This window comes from Chiloscyllium plagiosum, chromosome 11, assembly GCF_004010195.1.
Source record: "Chiloscyllium plagiosum isolate BGI_BamShark_2017 chromosome 11, ASM401019v2, whole genome shotgun sequence".
Lineage (NCBI taxonomy): Eukaryota > Metazoa > Chordata > Chondrichthyes > Orectolobiformes > Hemiscylliidae > Chiloscyllium > Chiloscyllium plagiosum.
Window position 1 is genome coordinate 51,469,047 of NC_057720.1, and position 17,972 is coordinate 51,487,018.

General features: G+C 39.5%; 1 protein-coding gene across 1 annotated transcript in view; it reads right to left on the bottom strand.

Moving 5' to 3' along the window:
* The window catches only part of LOC122554384 (complement component C8 alpha chain-like), a 53,072-nt gene extending 37,253 nt beyond the window's left edge, over positions 1–15,819 (bottom strand). Inside the window, exons 1-2 of the mRNA XM_043699308.1 lie at positions 15,600–15,819; positions 11,723–11,840 (exon numbers count right to left, since the gene is read on the bottom strand). Coding sequence (XP_043555243.1) covers positions 11,723–11,840; positions 15,600–15,685 — 204 coding nt within the window. The 5' untranslated portion in view covers positions 15,686–15,819. The remainder of the gene's footprint in view (positions 1–11,722; positions 11,841–15,599) is intronic.
* Between the last annotated feature and the right edge of the window lie 2,153 nt (positions 15,820–17,972).

Below are 17,972 nucleotides of genomic sequence, written 5' to 3' on the forward strand. Positions count from 1 at the left end.
CTGGCAGTAGGAACGGGCACCTACTCACCTTAGGGTTCCTCACTTCTCTTATTACTTTCCTTGCCTTTTTGCGTTTTGCTGCCTCAGTCAGAGCTTGAAGGATCACAGTATGTCTAACTTGCTTTGTTGTTTAGCACAGACACAAGTCAGGTGGCTTGTCACGGTTGTTAGCAGTGATCAGTTTAGGGAGTGGACAGGTTGCTGTACAGCACCATTCTATGTCCATCGCACACCTGTAGCATGTCTCTAATATTTTACGAAAGTAGTCCTCAGTCAGACCAGGGAAGATAGCTTTCAGTCAGGGGGTCCTGTCATCACTTGCTCTCAGTCCAGCGTGTTGAATATTATCCAACAACCACTTGGGGCAGATAGAGTGAAGGTTCATGCCTCAGCAGCCCAGGGGTTGGAGTTAGGTACGGTTCCAGGATGGATGACAGTAAGGACAGGTAACCTGTGTGGCTTGGTTCTTAAACAGCCATATGTTTACAAACATACACTTGTATTTGCAATTAAATGTCAGTCATGTCATCTATATGCTCTGAGAAGTATATCCTTTTGGTTCCACTCCCACTGTGGGCATAATGGAGGGCAGCTTCTGACTGACCTGGTGCATGGCTTGGCTTCACAAAGGGAGATGATGTTGGTAATCCTGGGAGCTTCCAGCAGTGGTGAGTACTTCTGCCTCTGGGGAGAGGGAAGTTAGGATAAACAGGACACCATATAGGCTTGGTGCATGGTGATGAGGCGAGTTTCAGAGAATAGCCTAAGAACTCTCACTAGGGTTCATAGAGAAAAGCCCTCCGTGAAACTTGCCAAAATTGATACTTAGCCAATTTCTGGTGAAATTTAAACTTATGCTTGGAACTATTCAGACAACTGTCTGATGTTAATTTTGACCTGAAATGGCCACTAGATTGCAGCCTAAGTCATGGCCTCATTAAGACAGTCACATAGTTACAGTAAGTCAGCAGGCAAATTGGTACATTCTGGTTGGTATTTAGTTCCCAGGCATTTGAAATAATCACTCTTCAGGCTTGGAGGCTGAGAGCTCTTTGTTTAAAATCCACCTTGCCATGCCAGCTGGCTAGGAGACTGCTGAGGCCGCTGTCATGTTGCACAAAAGCCTGACCGGTCCAATTTAGTAATAAATATAGTCCACTAGAACATATATATATATATATATAGATATATATACATATACATTATATATATATATATTATATATATATATATATATTCCTACATAAAACTGATCATGAGTGGCTTGTTAAGCTAGAACCTCTGGAAGTCAAAATTCTTGATCTGATAACTACACTTTCAGGAGTCATAGGAATACATAAAACATAGCTGGAAATGTGTTGCTGGAAAAGCGCAGCAGGTCAGGCAGCATCCAGGGAACAGGAGAATCGACGTTTCGGGCATAAGCCCTTCTTCAGCCCTTCCTGAAGAAGGGCTTATGCCCGAAACGTCGATTCTCCTGTTCCCTGGATGCTGCCTGACCTGCTGCGCTTTTCCAGCAACACATTTCCAGCTCTGATCTCCAGCATCTGCAGACCTCGCTTTCTCCTCATACATAAAACATAGGAGCAGGAGGAGGTCATTCATCCCTTCAGACCACTCAATAAAACCAAGGCTGATCTAGTCATGGTCTCGGCACCACTTTCCTGTCGCACACCCCATAAACCTTCACTCCTCTATCTGCCAAAAATCTACATAAATCAACATTTAATACATTTAAAGATGTTGCCTCCACTCCCCTCTTGGTACAATAATTTCACTCTCTAATGACCTTTTGACAGAAAAGAAAATTCTCTACACTTGTCTTGAAAGGAAGACCATTTTTTCTTAAACCACGTCTATGTTCACTAGTTTAAAACTCCCTTGCAAGATAAAACAGCAAACCACTCAGATCTTGTATGTTTCAATAAAATTACCTCTAGCTCTTTTAGACTCCAATTCATCCAGGGCTTAAATTGTTCAACCTTTCATGATAAGATAAGCTGTTCATGCCTGGAATGAATCAAGTGAACCTTTTCTGAACTGCTCCTGTATCAATGATAGTGTTTTAGAATAAAGGAGATTAAAACTATACATAGTATTCCATATGTCATCTCACCTTGTACAGCTACCAAGTTGGGCGGCACGGTGGCACAGTGGTTAGCACTGCTGCCTCACAGCGCCAGAGACCCGGGTTCAATTCCCGCCTCAGGCGACTGACTGTGTGGAGTTTACACGTTCTCCCCGTGTCTGCGTGGGTTTCCTCCGGGTGCTCCGGTTTCCTCCCACAGTCCAAAGATGTGCAGGGTCAGGTAAATTGGCCATACTAAATTGCCCATAGTGTTAGGTAAGGGGTAAATGTAGGGGTATGGGTGGGTTTCGCTTCGGCGGGTCGGTGTGGACTTGTTGGGCCGAAGGTCCTGTTTTCACACTGTAATCTAATCTAATCTAATCTAATCTACCATAAACCTCCTGACTCTTATATTTTATTCCATTAGTAATAAACAATAACATTCCATTGCCTTCCTAATCAGTCATTGCACCTACATACTGAGTCTCTGAGATTCATAATACAGGACCCGTGTTCCCAGACTTTCACCAAGTTTCTCTACACACACTGGTTTTTCACTCTTTCTACACAAATTGACAAGCTTCTATTTATCCACATCATGCCCCATCTGCCATTTTCTTACCCACATATTTAATATAAGCTATGTCCTTATTACAAAATATAGATTTCCTCTTGAAACTTAGTTTCCTATGGTGTCATCAGAAAATATAACTGTTGCATACTGTCTCTGGGGTTCTGTTTAAATAATCCTATCTAGTTGGCACGAGTCTTGGTTGTGAGTCAATGTTTTCAATCTCCACGATAGACTTAAACATGGATCCTGATTTGACACTTCAGTGCATCATTGAAGCAGTGCAACTTGGGAGGAACCACAAAATTATCAGTATGAAAGTCTGCTCAGGTAGATAAAAAAGACCCCGTGGTACTATTAAAAGTAGATTCAGTGTAAGTTCCATTATTTTATGGGCAATTTATGTCCTTTAATTAATACCGTCTAGAACAATAAATTATCCAGTCAGTCATTCATTAGCAGTTTAAATATTGCATTCACCCATCTGACAATGGCCACTGTTCTTCAACTGTAATCAATTAGTTAACTAACACTTTAAAACATTGTGAGGTATTAAAGGCACCATATACATTCAGGTTTATCCTTTTTGTTATTAATGGAAACTTTCCTTTGAAAGCCTGTACACTTATTTGTTCCACGTAATTGTATTCCACCAATCTCATGCTATTAGATTAGAAATTCAATAAGGTCCAGTAAAGGCATGGAAATCACAATGTATATTTAACCCACAAACTTTGTACTACTGCTCACTTCCATTATAGTGGCATGCAGCCCAATGTTAGATGCAGTGCAGAGTGCCTGTAGACTCAAAAGAGAGTTTCTGTACATATGAGCCTAGTAATAATAACTAGCCTAAACTTCTTAAATGCAGCTTGCAGCTCTTCAAAAGGAAGATGCATTATGATTGCAACAGTTCATTTCATTAGCCTTCTGCTCCCTTTTGTTGGTTCTAATGTAAATTAGGATTCCCACTCGAAATTTTTTATGGTCCGTGATTACACACCTCGCACTGTTACAAGCTTAAACCCAAATCCAGCACACATTTTTCAGCCATGATAAAATTATCCAAACGCACTGCACTATATCGATTGAACTCATCCACCTCTCTTGCAGGACTAAATGACACACATGCTGAGGCAACAGGAACTAACAGAAGAAGGGAGGCATACCTGTATGTTCTGATCTCCCCTGGGGAAAAAGATGTTGCCCATTTTCAGGAGGGCTATTGCTGAGGCTACAGCCATTTGGAGGGCTGGATCATTGATGACAATGCAAACCTCGTCGCGAATCCTCCATTTAACATCCCATTTGTCTCTCATTCATTCATTTCCTCTGATCTATAACTGAATTCTGATCAACCCCCTTTCACCACCCTCAATAACCTGTCACAATTTTATTTCTTTCAAGAAATCCATGAAGTTCAAACTAACAAGGCAATGGCAATGGAGACAGATTAAAAGTAGCATTTGCAATAAAAGTTACCAGGAGGATATAAGAGGGGCTAGAATCAGAAAACATACTTTAAGAATAAGAGGTATTCCATTTTAGACAAAGATAAGGTGATTTTGTTTCTGTCTCCCAAAGCACAGTAGATACTGGGTTACTGAACCTATTCTCAGCTGAATTACATATATTTCTGTCAGACAAAAGAGGCAAAGATTTCGGGAGCAGACCGGAAAATACGTTTGAGCTCACAATCAGATCAGCCATGATCTTAATGAATGACATAACAGCATTGAAGGGTAAAATGGCCTACTCCTTCTCCTAAATGTTATATTCCTAAGTTTATATAAAAACACATTGTCATCTGATTTCAGACAGACCATATTATTTCTACTTCAATAAGATAATGGCTGATCTGGTTGTGGTCTTCACTAGCCTTGTGTAATCAGAGACACAGTTATGCCTTGCAGCTGCAGATGTCATTAGGACAGGGATAGATAGAGAAATGAGTCACTTAACAGAGAAGTACAGAACTGCTCCAGCTAAACTTAGTAGTTGGTCATCAGCAAAACACAAAGTAAAGTGAAAAACAAGAAGGACCAGGTCGCGTTGATTTGAATGTGATTTAATAAGAAAAAAAGGAAGGATTGATGTTTTGCCCTGAGTATGATAAGATGTACCTCACACTGGGATTAATAACCATTAAGGATGCTTTACCTCTTTAATGGTGATACATTCCTTTATGAGATCACTGCTGGATCTGGTAACATCCTAGCAGTCAAAATAACTGCTGTTTTGGGAGTCACAAGAGCAAACCCTTATCAAAAGAAACCTTGTGGGCTTGTAATCTCTACAATCAGACAAGAGGCAGGTCAATCATGAATCTTGACTCATGAGAATTCGAGGGATTGACTTAAAGATAGGGGTTATTACCAGCTCATGTGCAATTTGATGAAGACATTTACTATGTGAGATCTGGCACAGATCTTTATGTGAATGAACAGGCACCCACAAATCTTTGGGTACATGAGGCAGGAAGTTTCATGAGATAGTGGAACCCATAATGGAAGATTTGTTTCTTTTTCTTACTTTCTCTGCTTGAGCCTTGCCTTATCATTAAGGATTTTGAAATCAAAGCATGATGTGCTTGATGGATAAATTGTTGTCATTTGGAATTACTGATAGCAAGCTCCTCCCAGTCATTTTTATCAATGCTGCTGTATTTCAGGGAAAGCTTTGGAATGTTTTTGAAGCATTTTCATTTCCTGGAACACTGACTTGTTTAGTGTTTTGAAATCTGGATCTAGTGAGGGAGATACTTTCCACTCACCTAGAAGCAGTGTCCAGTCTATTGCAGTTGAGTTTCCAGCAGTTTTATCTGGATGATCGTCAAGTTGTCAGCATTTGTGTTGACTTGCAGAGGCCTTTGTTGTCTAAATCAGATTGCTGTATTTTGTAGAACGCTGAGCTGACACAACTGATTTTGTAAAGGATCTCCTCGTCAATGGTTGCTTTTTGAGAGATGTGACTGCCAAAGTAGGGAAATTGCTCAACATTTTCCCAAGGTTCACCTTCAATGCAAGTGACAATTAGAATATTTTGCTGACCAGATCTACATCAGTATGTGATTTCGGTTTTGACAATATCCAGTAACAGGTTAAGGCTCTTGCATGCAAAATTGAAGAGATCAAGGGTGGCTTACAAATTTCATATTCACACCAGAGAGCATCACACTACCTTGATTCATCCTGGTCCAGATTTTCAATTGCACAGTCTCAGATCTCTCACTCAAGATAGTAGTCACATTACCAACAATCAGTTTAAAGATTATCTTGTACTCAAAAGTACAATACATAGAGTCTCACAATTTACTGAGTTAAACTCTTTTGTCAGGTCAATGAATGCAATGAAGAGGTCCTAGTGTTACTCTCAACACTTTGCTTGTATTTGTGTAGTAATGAAGACTACGTGAGTGGTTCTTTTGGAAATATTCTTATGCATCTAGCAGGATTTTCTCAGTAACAGGTAGTAAAAAATTCAGGAACGTGCTTTTCAGGACTTACTTAAAAGGAAATACCAGGGTAGTTCTTTGAGATAGTTACAATTGTCACATTCTTGAAGTGGATGGTTGATGAGAGGATGTACTTTTTCCCTCCAAATCCAAATGTTGAGTGTGTAGAGTCTAGGTGTGAACAAAATCCAAACAGCATTTAAGTCCTCAGCTGGATACTGCCTGGGCTGTTGTTTTTGTCAGTTGTTCCATTTGCTTGATTGCTTGTTGCAGCTCTGCCACTAATGGTGGTACACCCATTGGTTGTACCACAGAGTTCAGGGGAAAACCAGGAGAGTATCAGCTGCCACTGCAGCTTCATGGTTAATGAGTGTTGTGTACTGATGTCAAAGGGTCTGATAGGATTAAAACTAAAAACTGCCAAAAACGCAATCCAACAATGATGGTGTCATGTAAATAAAGAGAAAATTAAGGAACACTTTAAGGTTAGGCATAATCAGGTGCTTTAAATCTCCTTCACCAACATGCACAGAACCTGGAATCAGTGGTTCTCTAGAAAAGCAAAATAACTATAATTCTGTAGGAGAAAATGAGAACTGTAGATTCTGGAGAATCAGAGTCGAAAAGTGTGGCGCTGAAAAAGCACAGCAGGTCAGGCAACATCTAAGGAGCAGGAGAGTCAATGTTTCAGGCATAAGCACTTCACCAGGATGCTGCATGACCACTTTTCCAGTGCTTTTCCAGTGCCACACTTTTTGGCTAAGATTGAGTGTTGGGTTACAAAGAGAAGACCTAGTGTGGAATACCAGAGTCCTCTAGCATATTCATACATCACTTATTTAATTAGAATATGTGTCTATCAGAACTATGCTATCCTGTACCCCAAGAATATCCGCATGCATGTTTCATTTTATCTTTGTCTAACTGAGACAGTTAGGTCTGCAGGTGCAGGTGATATTAGAGGAATAGTAAATAGAGAAGCGAGATGACTAAAACGGAAGTACTAAACCAGTCTGGCTAAACTTAGAAGTTGGTCAGCAGCAAAGAACAACTGAATGCAAAAACAAACTACAGAAGCCAACCATAACAAGAATCAAAGTTAACTGGCTGCTTATATTGTATAAAATCTGATGGTGACCCAAATGGAAAGTATTGATGGTTTGCCCTCAGTTTCTGTCACTGGGATCAGTAACAGTCCTCTATTATAATCAAATTGCATGTCTGGGTATAATTGGTTAGTGCAGAAGCATTGAAATCATTAAAAATGAACAACAGCCCCTGCCATGCCTCTCTTCTGCAAATTGAAACTACGGAAACATGCACCAAAAGTTACCAGAATAAATAAACTGGCAAACTAACCACTAAAAGCTGATAATCCTTTTAATTTTTGAGGATTCCTTTATGCTGCTTAACATATGTCTAGATGTAAATTAAGAAAAGGAGCTATATAGAAGGTGGGGGTCCAAACTCAGTACTAGTATCAATCATTGTGCACTTCCTGGTTTTCCTGCTCTGAAAACCTTTTGTGGATGTTAATTGGTTGGGTTCTAACCCATTTGCCAAGATGGAAATAGGACATTTTGTATCAGGGTAGTCTACATACACAGGTGTATGGAACCATTAGCACAACAAACAGGCAATTGGAAAGTAATTTTATCCCAACTGTGTTTTATATTGTACCATTTTGTCCACAATTGCAAAACTAAATAGCATTCCATGTACATTGCTTTCTGACTGTTAAACTGATAGTCATGTTCTATTGAATAGTATTTTGCATTTACTCCAATAATTCATCTTCAATTTTATCTTAGAATTAAATAATGTAATTTGAATGTGAATGACCCTTTTTAATCAATTAAACACATTTCCCTCTGTCTGCTGAGGAAACTCTCCAAATAGCAGAGTTTTCTTATAATTACGCTCTATCTAAAATTAGTTGCATTCTGTTGAGTTCACAGCTCCCAGATAGCATTGACCATATTTGTCATGAACCTTCTTCCCTTAGCAGAATCTCAATCAGTAATTGGAAGATTTCTAATGATAGTCCTTAATTTCAAGGATTTACTTTGTACCTCTTAGAAATGATAGGGAAGGAGATGGGAGGGAAAATGTTTGAATAAATTGGCAAAAGGGAGCTATTCACACCCTTCCTGCCATTTCAATGATTAAGTTTCACTTTGCTACTCATTAAATCCCTGAAGTGGTGAATTAATGACCACTTAAAGCTCCAACCTGCCATTAGTCTGATTAACTTTGTTTCCGGCAGGTTGAAAAACTGGCCAAGTTCACAACTGGTCAAATACTGTGGCCCACCACTGATTTGGGTGGGCTGTTTCAATTTGTCCCAGTCTGGAGGAATCGGGCACAGAGGAGGGAGGCCAATGCAGGGCCACATAAAGACCCATCTCCGACAACCCACCCCCCCAATCATTTCCCCCTACACCACCCACCCCCAAAATAAGCATCTTCCCTTTTTGCTGGTGTTGGTATGCAGCCAAAAACAGCCCAGGCTTTAGACATATTGCTGCTACTCACAATGGTTGTTGCCTTTGATTGGACAGCAGTTTCAAGCCAAATGCCACATTTCAGTCCTGGATCCCAATTTGCTGAGAAGCGCTCTGGATCATGACTTAAGTGTCTGAGTGCTGCTTGATTTGATGCCAATCTGGTTGGCTTTCTCACTGGTGGAGGTGGGGCATGTTTCACTCTTCAAGATGTTCACTGCAACCTTCACAAGAAAGTGGAAATTCCCAGCCCAGATATCTGATGGGTATATGGAGCTATTGTGTGAAATTGTACAGCCTATCAAAGTCATCTTCCATCAGGGACAAAAACAAGTCTGATTCCCTCACTGGTGAGTACTGCTAGCCTGCTAGATCTCCCTAGAGATAGGCGACTAAGAGATTGCATCAGGAGCCCTGTCCAATCATGGATTGTAAATTTATTAATTAATTAGTATGGGAACATCGTACTGTTGTAATGGATAGACAACAATTACAATTATACAATACTTAAGCCTCTCTTTCTATAAAAATGTGAGAGACACATTTTCAGCAAGTCACCAGGTTGCAGAAGTAAATAAGGGCTATCTCTAAATATTTGATTAATCAAAGTAAAAACATTCACTTAAATATTTTCCTTGAAAAAGATAACATTTGTAATAGATTAACTTAATTAACTCATGGTTTGAGTACTCTTTTGAAATCATATTTATTTAAGGTTAGCTGAGTTTATGAAACCAATCCAGAAATTGACCAGGAAATTCTTAAGCCCTCTATTATAGTCAGTGTATTGCATTGTATTTCACTTTAACTTATTCTTTCTCAGGTCAACCAAAACAGCAAGTTGTATCTCTTTCAATTTTACCTTTTCTTGCAATCTATAACATGTACAACTTGTTTGGTTTCAGCTAACTGCTTCAAGTTATTTAACTTGCTTTCTTTTCTATTTTTTTTCCAATGTTGGTTCTATCCTGTACTATGGGCTTTGCCCTTCCATCTACATTTTATTATAAAAAATGCTACAGTCTTACTATAGCTACAGCTATGGACAGTAACCATTTATATGAGCTTTGATTGTAGGAACCTAATGATATTTAAAAATGGGATATTTTGTTGTTGTGTTCTCCTTTCCTGTTAGTTTGATTAGATTAGATTAGATTACTTACAGTGTGGAAACAGGCCCTTCGGCCCAACAAGTCCACAACGACCCGCCGAAGCGTAACCCACCCAAACCCATTCTCCTACATGTACCCCTTCACCTAACACTACGGGCAATTTAGCATGGCCAATTCACCTAACCCCTGCACATTTTTGGATTGTGGGAGGAAACCGGAGCACCCGGAGGAAACCCACGCAGACACGGGGAGAATGTGCAAACTCCACACAGAGAGTCGCCTGAGGCGGGAATTGAACCCGGGTCTCTGGCGCTATGAAGCAGCAGTGCTAACCACTGTGCTACCGTGCCGTGGAAAAGAGATAAAACAAAACTATCCAAGACGAAAAAAATTACGAATAATGGGCCTGCCATGGAGCCTTTCTCGTCATGCCTGGATCCATTTTTAATTCCATTTTTAATATTTAAACACAAATTCTGATTTACACAATAACATTCCAAAAATAACTAAGAAGTTCTTATTTGTAATCAACTGGGGCACTTCAATATACATTTCAACAAGAAAGCATCCATTTGGAATTATTTTGAACATATTGTCAACATCAAACCACAGGAATGAAGGGTTGTGTCTGCTGAAACAAGTAGTTTTTCCTTTACTCAGTTCAGAGATGTAAACATCACTGATGGAGCCAACACTTATTGGCTATCTCTAATTGCCCTGGAGAACGAGGTGATGAGCTGCTTTGTTGAACCACTCTAGTCCATGTTCTGTTCAGGGATGGAGTTCCAGGCTTTTCAAAATAAAGTTATGGTAATATGGTTCTATGTTGGGATGTAGTGTGATTTGGAGGGGAGCTTGCAGGTGGTGGTGTTCCCATGCATCTGCTGTACTTGTTCTTCTAAATGGTGGATGCTATAAGTTTTGAAGATACTGTTGAAGAAATCTTGATGAGTTGCTGCAGTGCAACACAATGATGGTACACAGATTTAGAACAAAGAACAAAGAAAATTTACAGCCCAGGAACAGGCCTTTTGGCCTTCCAAGCCTGAGCCAATCCAAATGTACTGTCTGAACCTGTCGGTCAATTCCTAAGCATCTGTATCCCTCTGCTCCCCACCTACTCATGCATCTGTCCAGATGCATCTTAAATGAATCTACCATGCCTGCTTCTACCACCTCTGCTGGCAACGCATTCCAAACACCCACCACCCTCTGTGTGAAGTACTTGCTGCGTGTATCCCCCTTAAACTTTCCACCTCTCACCTTGAAAGCGTGACCTCTCGTTATTGCATCCTTCACCCTGGGAAAAAGCTTGTCTCTATCCACCCTGTCTATACCCTTCATGATTTTGTAAACCTCAATCAGGTCCCCCCTCAATCTCCTTTTTTCAAATGAAAATAAACTTAACCTACTCAATCTCTTTATTGCTATTGAACTCACAAACTTACTTAAGAGACTGCAGGATGTTTAGTGTGTAACTAAAGAAGTTACACTGTTGAAGCAGCAGTAGCACTTTGGCATTTTGGCTCAAAAACATTAATAGAGCAATGTGAAAGCAATTTTACTGAAATTTTATCATATCTGAATTAGAAACCTTGACAGTGACAATGGAGCCTTGAAATATGTTAACTTCTCAGCTTTAGAAGCAAACATTCATAACAAACAAACAAAAAACAGAAATAGTTGAAGAAACTCAGCACTTGTGGAGAGAAAGCAGACAGAAGTTCTGAAGAACGGCCACTGGACCCGAAACGTTAACTTTGTTTCCACAGGCTTGGGTTTCTCCAGCAGTTTCCATTTTTGTTTCAGATTTCCAGTATCTGCAGTTTTATTTTGTTTAGAGATTAATTCACAAAATGCAATTTTACATCATTCTTTCTCAGATGCAGTTTGACCTTTTGTTCTTCTCTATCATTTTTTGTTTTTGTTCAAGTATCTACATCTTGTCTTTTAAATCAAATGAGCCAATTCCCTAAATCAAAAGTTAACCTGTGTTGGTATATGAAATCATACCTTTCTCATTTCACAAGGCGAACACACTGTCCATTGTGCCCACTGGCCAAGTTGACAGTCAAGTGGGACTACACTTCGGATTTTTCGGCCAGAGTGATGTGTGCAACAATATCCTGAACTGGGATGAAATAACATTAATTATTTTTCAGCTTAAAGTTTACTAATGGTTATTGTTAATAGTAAGAATGGTTTGATATACTAGAATAACAATACACTCTTAGTATCCAGAGTTATTACGGCAGATGAAAGAGGTTTAAATTTTTAATCCTTCCTTCAAGGTTGAACAAGCAATTACAGTCAATTACATTCTTTCTACTCAGCAAATTAGAAACATAAAAATATGCTTCTGCTGCTACCCATAGGCAGCTGTCTGTTCTCCACTGCTACAGCTAGAAGCAATCTGCCACCTCACACATAGAAGAACTGAAATAACAGTAACTGCAAAAGAAAATCCTGCTGAATATGCAAGAATTATATATAATTCCAAGGAATTGTGAAAAAACATCAATAAACTCATACCATTGGCACATCGATAAATGAATAGGATAAACCTTGCTCAATGATTCTCTGGTCATGTACAATTGCGGGCAGTATAAAATTATAAGAAGGACAGCAAATTCAAGCAGGAGCTCTTGCATCAATTAAGCAGAAATATCTTAGGGACCACTATTTTACAACTGAGCTGGGCAGTGGCCTTTAGGGGCTAAAGGGGCCAGCACAAATTCATTAGAGTCTACAACCTTTGATGAGGGTGGGCCTTCCTTGAAATAACTCCACAGAGGCTGGTATCCCATCACTACGTTATCCTTTATTTATATGTGGAGAGTCCTTGATACTGATCCAGCTTCCGCAGAGCCAGCTGTCAGCGTGAACAGAACCTCTTAACACTTGTGTTTATATCTGTCAGCCAGGACTCCCTGATTGGACCAGATTAACAGCCGCAAAATGGCAACTCATATTCTAAGATGGTCATCTGGCTGACCTCATTACAATCACTACACTCCTGTCAAGAAAGTTTGCTTTGTTTGATTCAGACTTGACATCACTTAAAGCAAATAAGAAACAATGGTGACATTAACTAAATTCTGGTCTATGAGAGTAAGTTATCATGAAGATATGCTTATGTCAAATGATAATTTTTAATCCATTGGCTGGAACCTGAACTGAACATCTGAAAACAAACCTTGCTTTAAACAAAGACACAGACGCTTATGTGCCTTTAACTCATAGAACAGTAAATCCTAATTTGTGTTGCTATACTTTCTGCTCAGTCTGAGTGCAAAACCCATATAAGACAATGATTTCACAGTGTGAAGAACTCACAGCACTCATTAGCAAGACATCCGTAGCAATCACCTGATTTATTTAACTCTCAGAGTTGGAGGCTTATTCACTTGGAGAATGGAACACTGATCAAGTCAATTTTGGAATACACAACCAACGTAATTTCAACCCCTGTGGAAGTTGTAAAAGGAGGTTCACATGACAAATCAATCTTGTATATGTTTTAAGCACATATTTTCTCAGCTGAACTGAGCATGTTCAGCCCAGCAGGTAAATCTAGGTGGAGTGCCCAGTTGTTATTCCCCACTCACATATTGATCCAAGAAACTCAATGTCAAGATGGTTTAAAACATGAGGACAAATATTTTACATTTCAACATTGGACGGGCTCTGCGACAATGTAGGTCAGTAAGCACAGAGAGATGGTAGATGGAAAAGGCTTGCTGAGGGTTACAATATGGGCAGCAGAGTTCCCATAAAGTGCAAGGTGGCATACCAGCCATGAAAACATCATAACAGTTCAGTGCAGAGGGAACAAAAACATGGATGAGAGCTTCAGTAGCCAACACATAAAGTCTTGAATTTGCAGTTTCCCTAGTACTTAATGTTAGATAGGTAATATGTCAACATAATCACTGAAGAATTCAAAAGAAAGGTTGGTGAAATAAAACTGAGTATCAACACTATATAAATGGGATAATGTGTCAACCACATTAAAGGATGCATTACCTTGATAAGGATGATGAGGGATAGTGCATCAAGGTCATAGCCCGAGAGAGTTTGTGATTTTGTGGCTTTGCTTAGAGCTACTCCTGTGCTATGGTGAGGGTGTAAAGGTTCAACTTTGAATGGCAGGAAGGATGGCTGAGGATTTGGGAGGCTGAAGATGCTGGAGATTAAAGAAAATTTGGAAATGAAGCTATAATTTTCAACGAAAGAAAGATCAAATGTTTATTCTTTGAGAAAGGGGTGATGATAGCAGATTTACAAGGGAACTTGGAAAATAACAATGAACAAAACCATTTATGTTATCATCTAATTTGGAAAGAATATTAAGTGATCAGCAATTTACTGGAATAAGGATCAGAAGAGCAGAAGGTTTCAGCTATAGTGAAAAGAGAAAACTACAGAAAGATTAAAGCAAAGAAGAGTAGAAAGTTTTTTTTTGTTTATCCTTTCAGGAGATGTGGGTATCAGTGGCTAGACCAGCAAACCTTGACAGAAGTTTAGTTTAGTGGGCAAGGTGAAGGTAGTGATGTAGCTGAATAACAAATCTTCTGATTAGTGACACAGAACTCTTTGAGCTCTTTGCATTGAGCTGGAGATAATAGTGGAGCAGAATTTTAAGAAGAGACTGATAGTGGAGAAAAGAGTTGTGGAGATAATTTGACATTCCACGACGGTCAAGAAGTAGCAAAGACTTTAGGTAGAGAACAGCAGGGTTTGAAAATGCTTATTAATTTTCAGACAGATTTCTGAGATTAAAGAAAAACTGCTCCAGTATTTTGGTGGGTTTTAATCTGATGGGAGGAAGAGCTGCATTGTTCCTGAGTGGTGTTGGCTCACTGCTCACTTGCAAATGGTGGGGCTTTCTTGTGTCAAGTAGCCACATAATCCCAGATCCAGAAGCAGAAGAAAACCTCTGGTATTTTCAAACATTCTGACTCCTCTGCTGATTTCAATCACCATTTATATTTACTGTCACCAAAATCTCAGACTTACATTGAAGAACACGGCATAAAATACATTGTGTAAGGACCTCATCTTTACTTTTCAAGTTTTAAGATGTACAGGGTGGGATTCTGGCCTTTGGAAATGGATTGGGAAGTATTGTAGGTGGGAAAATAGCAGTGGGAGGCACAGTGAGGGAAACCTAATGTCTTCCCATGCCATTGACTATTTCCATGGCAGGAATGACAGCAGTTCAACCAAGTGGAGGTTGACAACCGGTAAGCTAATAAATTGGCCTATTGACATCATGTTACATCCACTGTCACCTTTTAAACGACATTGAAACAGTACCTACAACAAATAGAGAATCTACCAGGCACACCAAAGTAAAGTCTGTGTAAAGGCCTTCCTTTCCCAAGGTTTTATGACCCAGGGAATCTATTCCCACCTCAACCCTTCCCAGCAGAAATGATCACCCCCAAGCGATTAGATGATATAACTGTAGGATTCATGCCTTTTATTACCAGGGCTTGCCTGCCTCACCCTGACACATCTCCAAATCTCTTGCTGTCCTTTGAATACTACCCAAAAAGGGTGCACTCTGTCCTTCTCTTTGCAATCTCGGAGGCAGCCATGTCTACTAGATGCACAGCTGAGGTTACCTGGTTCCAAACTCCAGGATCGGGCCAGAAACTTAGAGAGGCAAGCTGATATCCTTAGTTAGAATGCAATCCAAACAACATGCTTTTAATTGTCCACTGCTTGTAAAATTCCCCCAAATCCCCATGCACCCTGATTCATTCACGTGATACTGGGTCCTCCTTTTGGTCCCAGAATTATGACCCACAGCCATAGATTTCATTACAAATATCACCACAAACACATTCAGCTATCCCAGTTTTTTGAAGTGGTAAACACTAACCTGTTGCTGATCTGATTCGAATTGGCAAAATCAGTTAAAAACAGCAGGCATGCAAAAGATGAGAAGCAATTCAAAAACAAATTCATTCTTCATGCAGTGTAAACCTAATATTTATACCATCAGAAAATTTACAGTTTATATCAAATAAACTGATACTCAAATGAAAAAGCATTAAAGAGCTGCAAATTCCGAAGTATTGTAGCAGAACGTCAATTGAAAAGGGTTGAGCAAACAAGCCCATTTAATAAATGATTAATAGTAGTGTAAATTCAGAAAGGAAAAATTGAGCAAACTCTCCATTTGACTTTGTTATAGAATATTTAGATCTTATATTTTTCATAATATTACTATATTTTTCATTACATTAAACTGAACAGAAATTAGTAATATTAATGCTCTGATTGGAACATTTAAAGTTGATGCTTTGTAATCAATTTCTAAATGTCAGTATTCTTTGATATGTTAAATTTGTATTATCTACAATTTAAAAATTGATCATGATTGCTGTATTAATATAGTAAATCATATTTGGATTAATGTATCGTACGGGAACCTTGACATTGCAATTTTTTTGCCACTTACATTGAGGGTTTCCTTCAATCTGCTGTTTATTTACCATGTGTTTTTAAGGTGGCAGCACTGCTGCCTCACAGTGCCAGAGACCCATGTCCAATTCCACTCTTTGGTGACTGTCTGTACGGAGTTTGCATGTTCTCCCTGCATCTATGGGTTTCCCCCAGGTGCTCTGGTTTCCTCCAAAGATGGCAGGTTAGGTGGATTGGCCATGCTAAATTGTCCACAGTGTCCAATGATGTCAAGGTTAGCCATGGGAAATACAGATTTGCAGGAATAGGGTAAGGATTTAGAACTGGGTTCAATCCTAGTCTTGGGTGACTGTCTAAGTAGAGTTTGCACATTCTCCCCGTGTCTGCATGGGTTTCCTCTGGGCACTCCAGTTTCCTCCCACTGTCCAAAGATGTGCAAACTAGGTGAATTGGCCATGCTAAATTGCCCGTAGTGTTAGGTGAAGGAATAAATGTAGGGGAATGGGTCTGGGTGGGTTGCTCTTCGGAGGGTCAGTGTGGACTTGTTGGGCCGAAGGGACTGTTTCCACACTGAAATTAATCTAATCTAATCTTATAAAGAAAGTAGGTTGAATCACTCACACTTGGCACTAATGGATATAGCTTGTGCAGCACATGCTCCAAACATTGGTAATGAGAATCATAAATGAGCCTTATAACCAGCATTGGGCATAATGTGCAGAGATAACTTAGTGATGTGAAATCTACACTCTTGTGAATGTTTATCTATTATTTACTATCTATGCTACTTAACTATGTGATCTGCCTGTTTGGCTGCAAGACAAAGCTTTTCACTGTGCCTCAGTACACATGACAATAAATTCAATTTAATTCAATATGGTTCTAATGCACAATTATTACCAATGCTCATCAAACTACAGTAAAATATTTAGCTAACAATGATTTATGATCAAGATTTATTTGTGAAGATATTTTATTTTTATCTTTGCTAAATTTAAAACTTAACCAAGTTGGTGACAATAAAACTCTGAAAGGGAAGCATATTTATAACCAGTAACTCAAGTGTGTAGTGTTCAATTGAAGTTAAGGTCCCAGTATTGTGAAGGTTTTCCAAGGTCTGCCATAGTCCCAGATCAATATAAATTGTTGAATAGTGATGAGTGATGAAGGTTAGACGGTTAGCTTTTTGTCATGGGATCAACTGTTACAGTAGCATAGTAATAATAAATAAGCTGCTGATAGTGCTTTAGTGCCCTCTCTTGGCTGATTGAAGAGAATCAAGCATTTGAAAGGTATAAAAGTTGCAACACAGAAAACGCCATTCATCTTAACCAATTCATATTGCTTTTATTCTCAACCACTAGCAAATAATCCAAAAAAAATTAACTTATCTTTTCTGCAGCCCCTCTAGGGGTGGCATGGTGGCTCAATGGTTAGCACTGCTGCCTCACAGAGCCAGGGACTTGGGTTCAATTCCAGCCTCAGGTGACTGCCAATGGGAGTTTGCATATAATCCTTGTGTCAGTGTAGGTTTCTTCTGAGTGCTCCAGTTTCCTCCCACAATCCAAAGATGTGCACGTTAGGTGAATTGACCATGCTAAATTGCCTATAGTGTTCAGGGCTGTGTAGGTCAGGTGCATTAGTTAGGGGAATGGATCTGGGTGGGTTACTCTTCGGACGTTCAGTATACGCACTCTCTCACAGGCTTACACTCAATCACAACCCCACACACACTTTACCAGTTACTTAGGTGTTAGACTGGGTCTTAATAGTGTAACTGTTCCTGAATAACTATTTGCAGTGGAACCCTTCAAATTTTCCAGCTTAC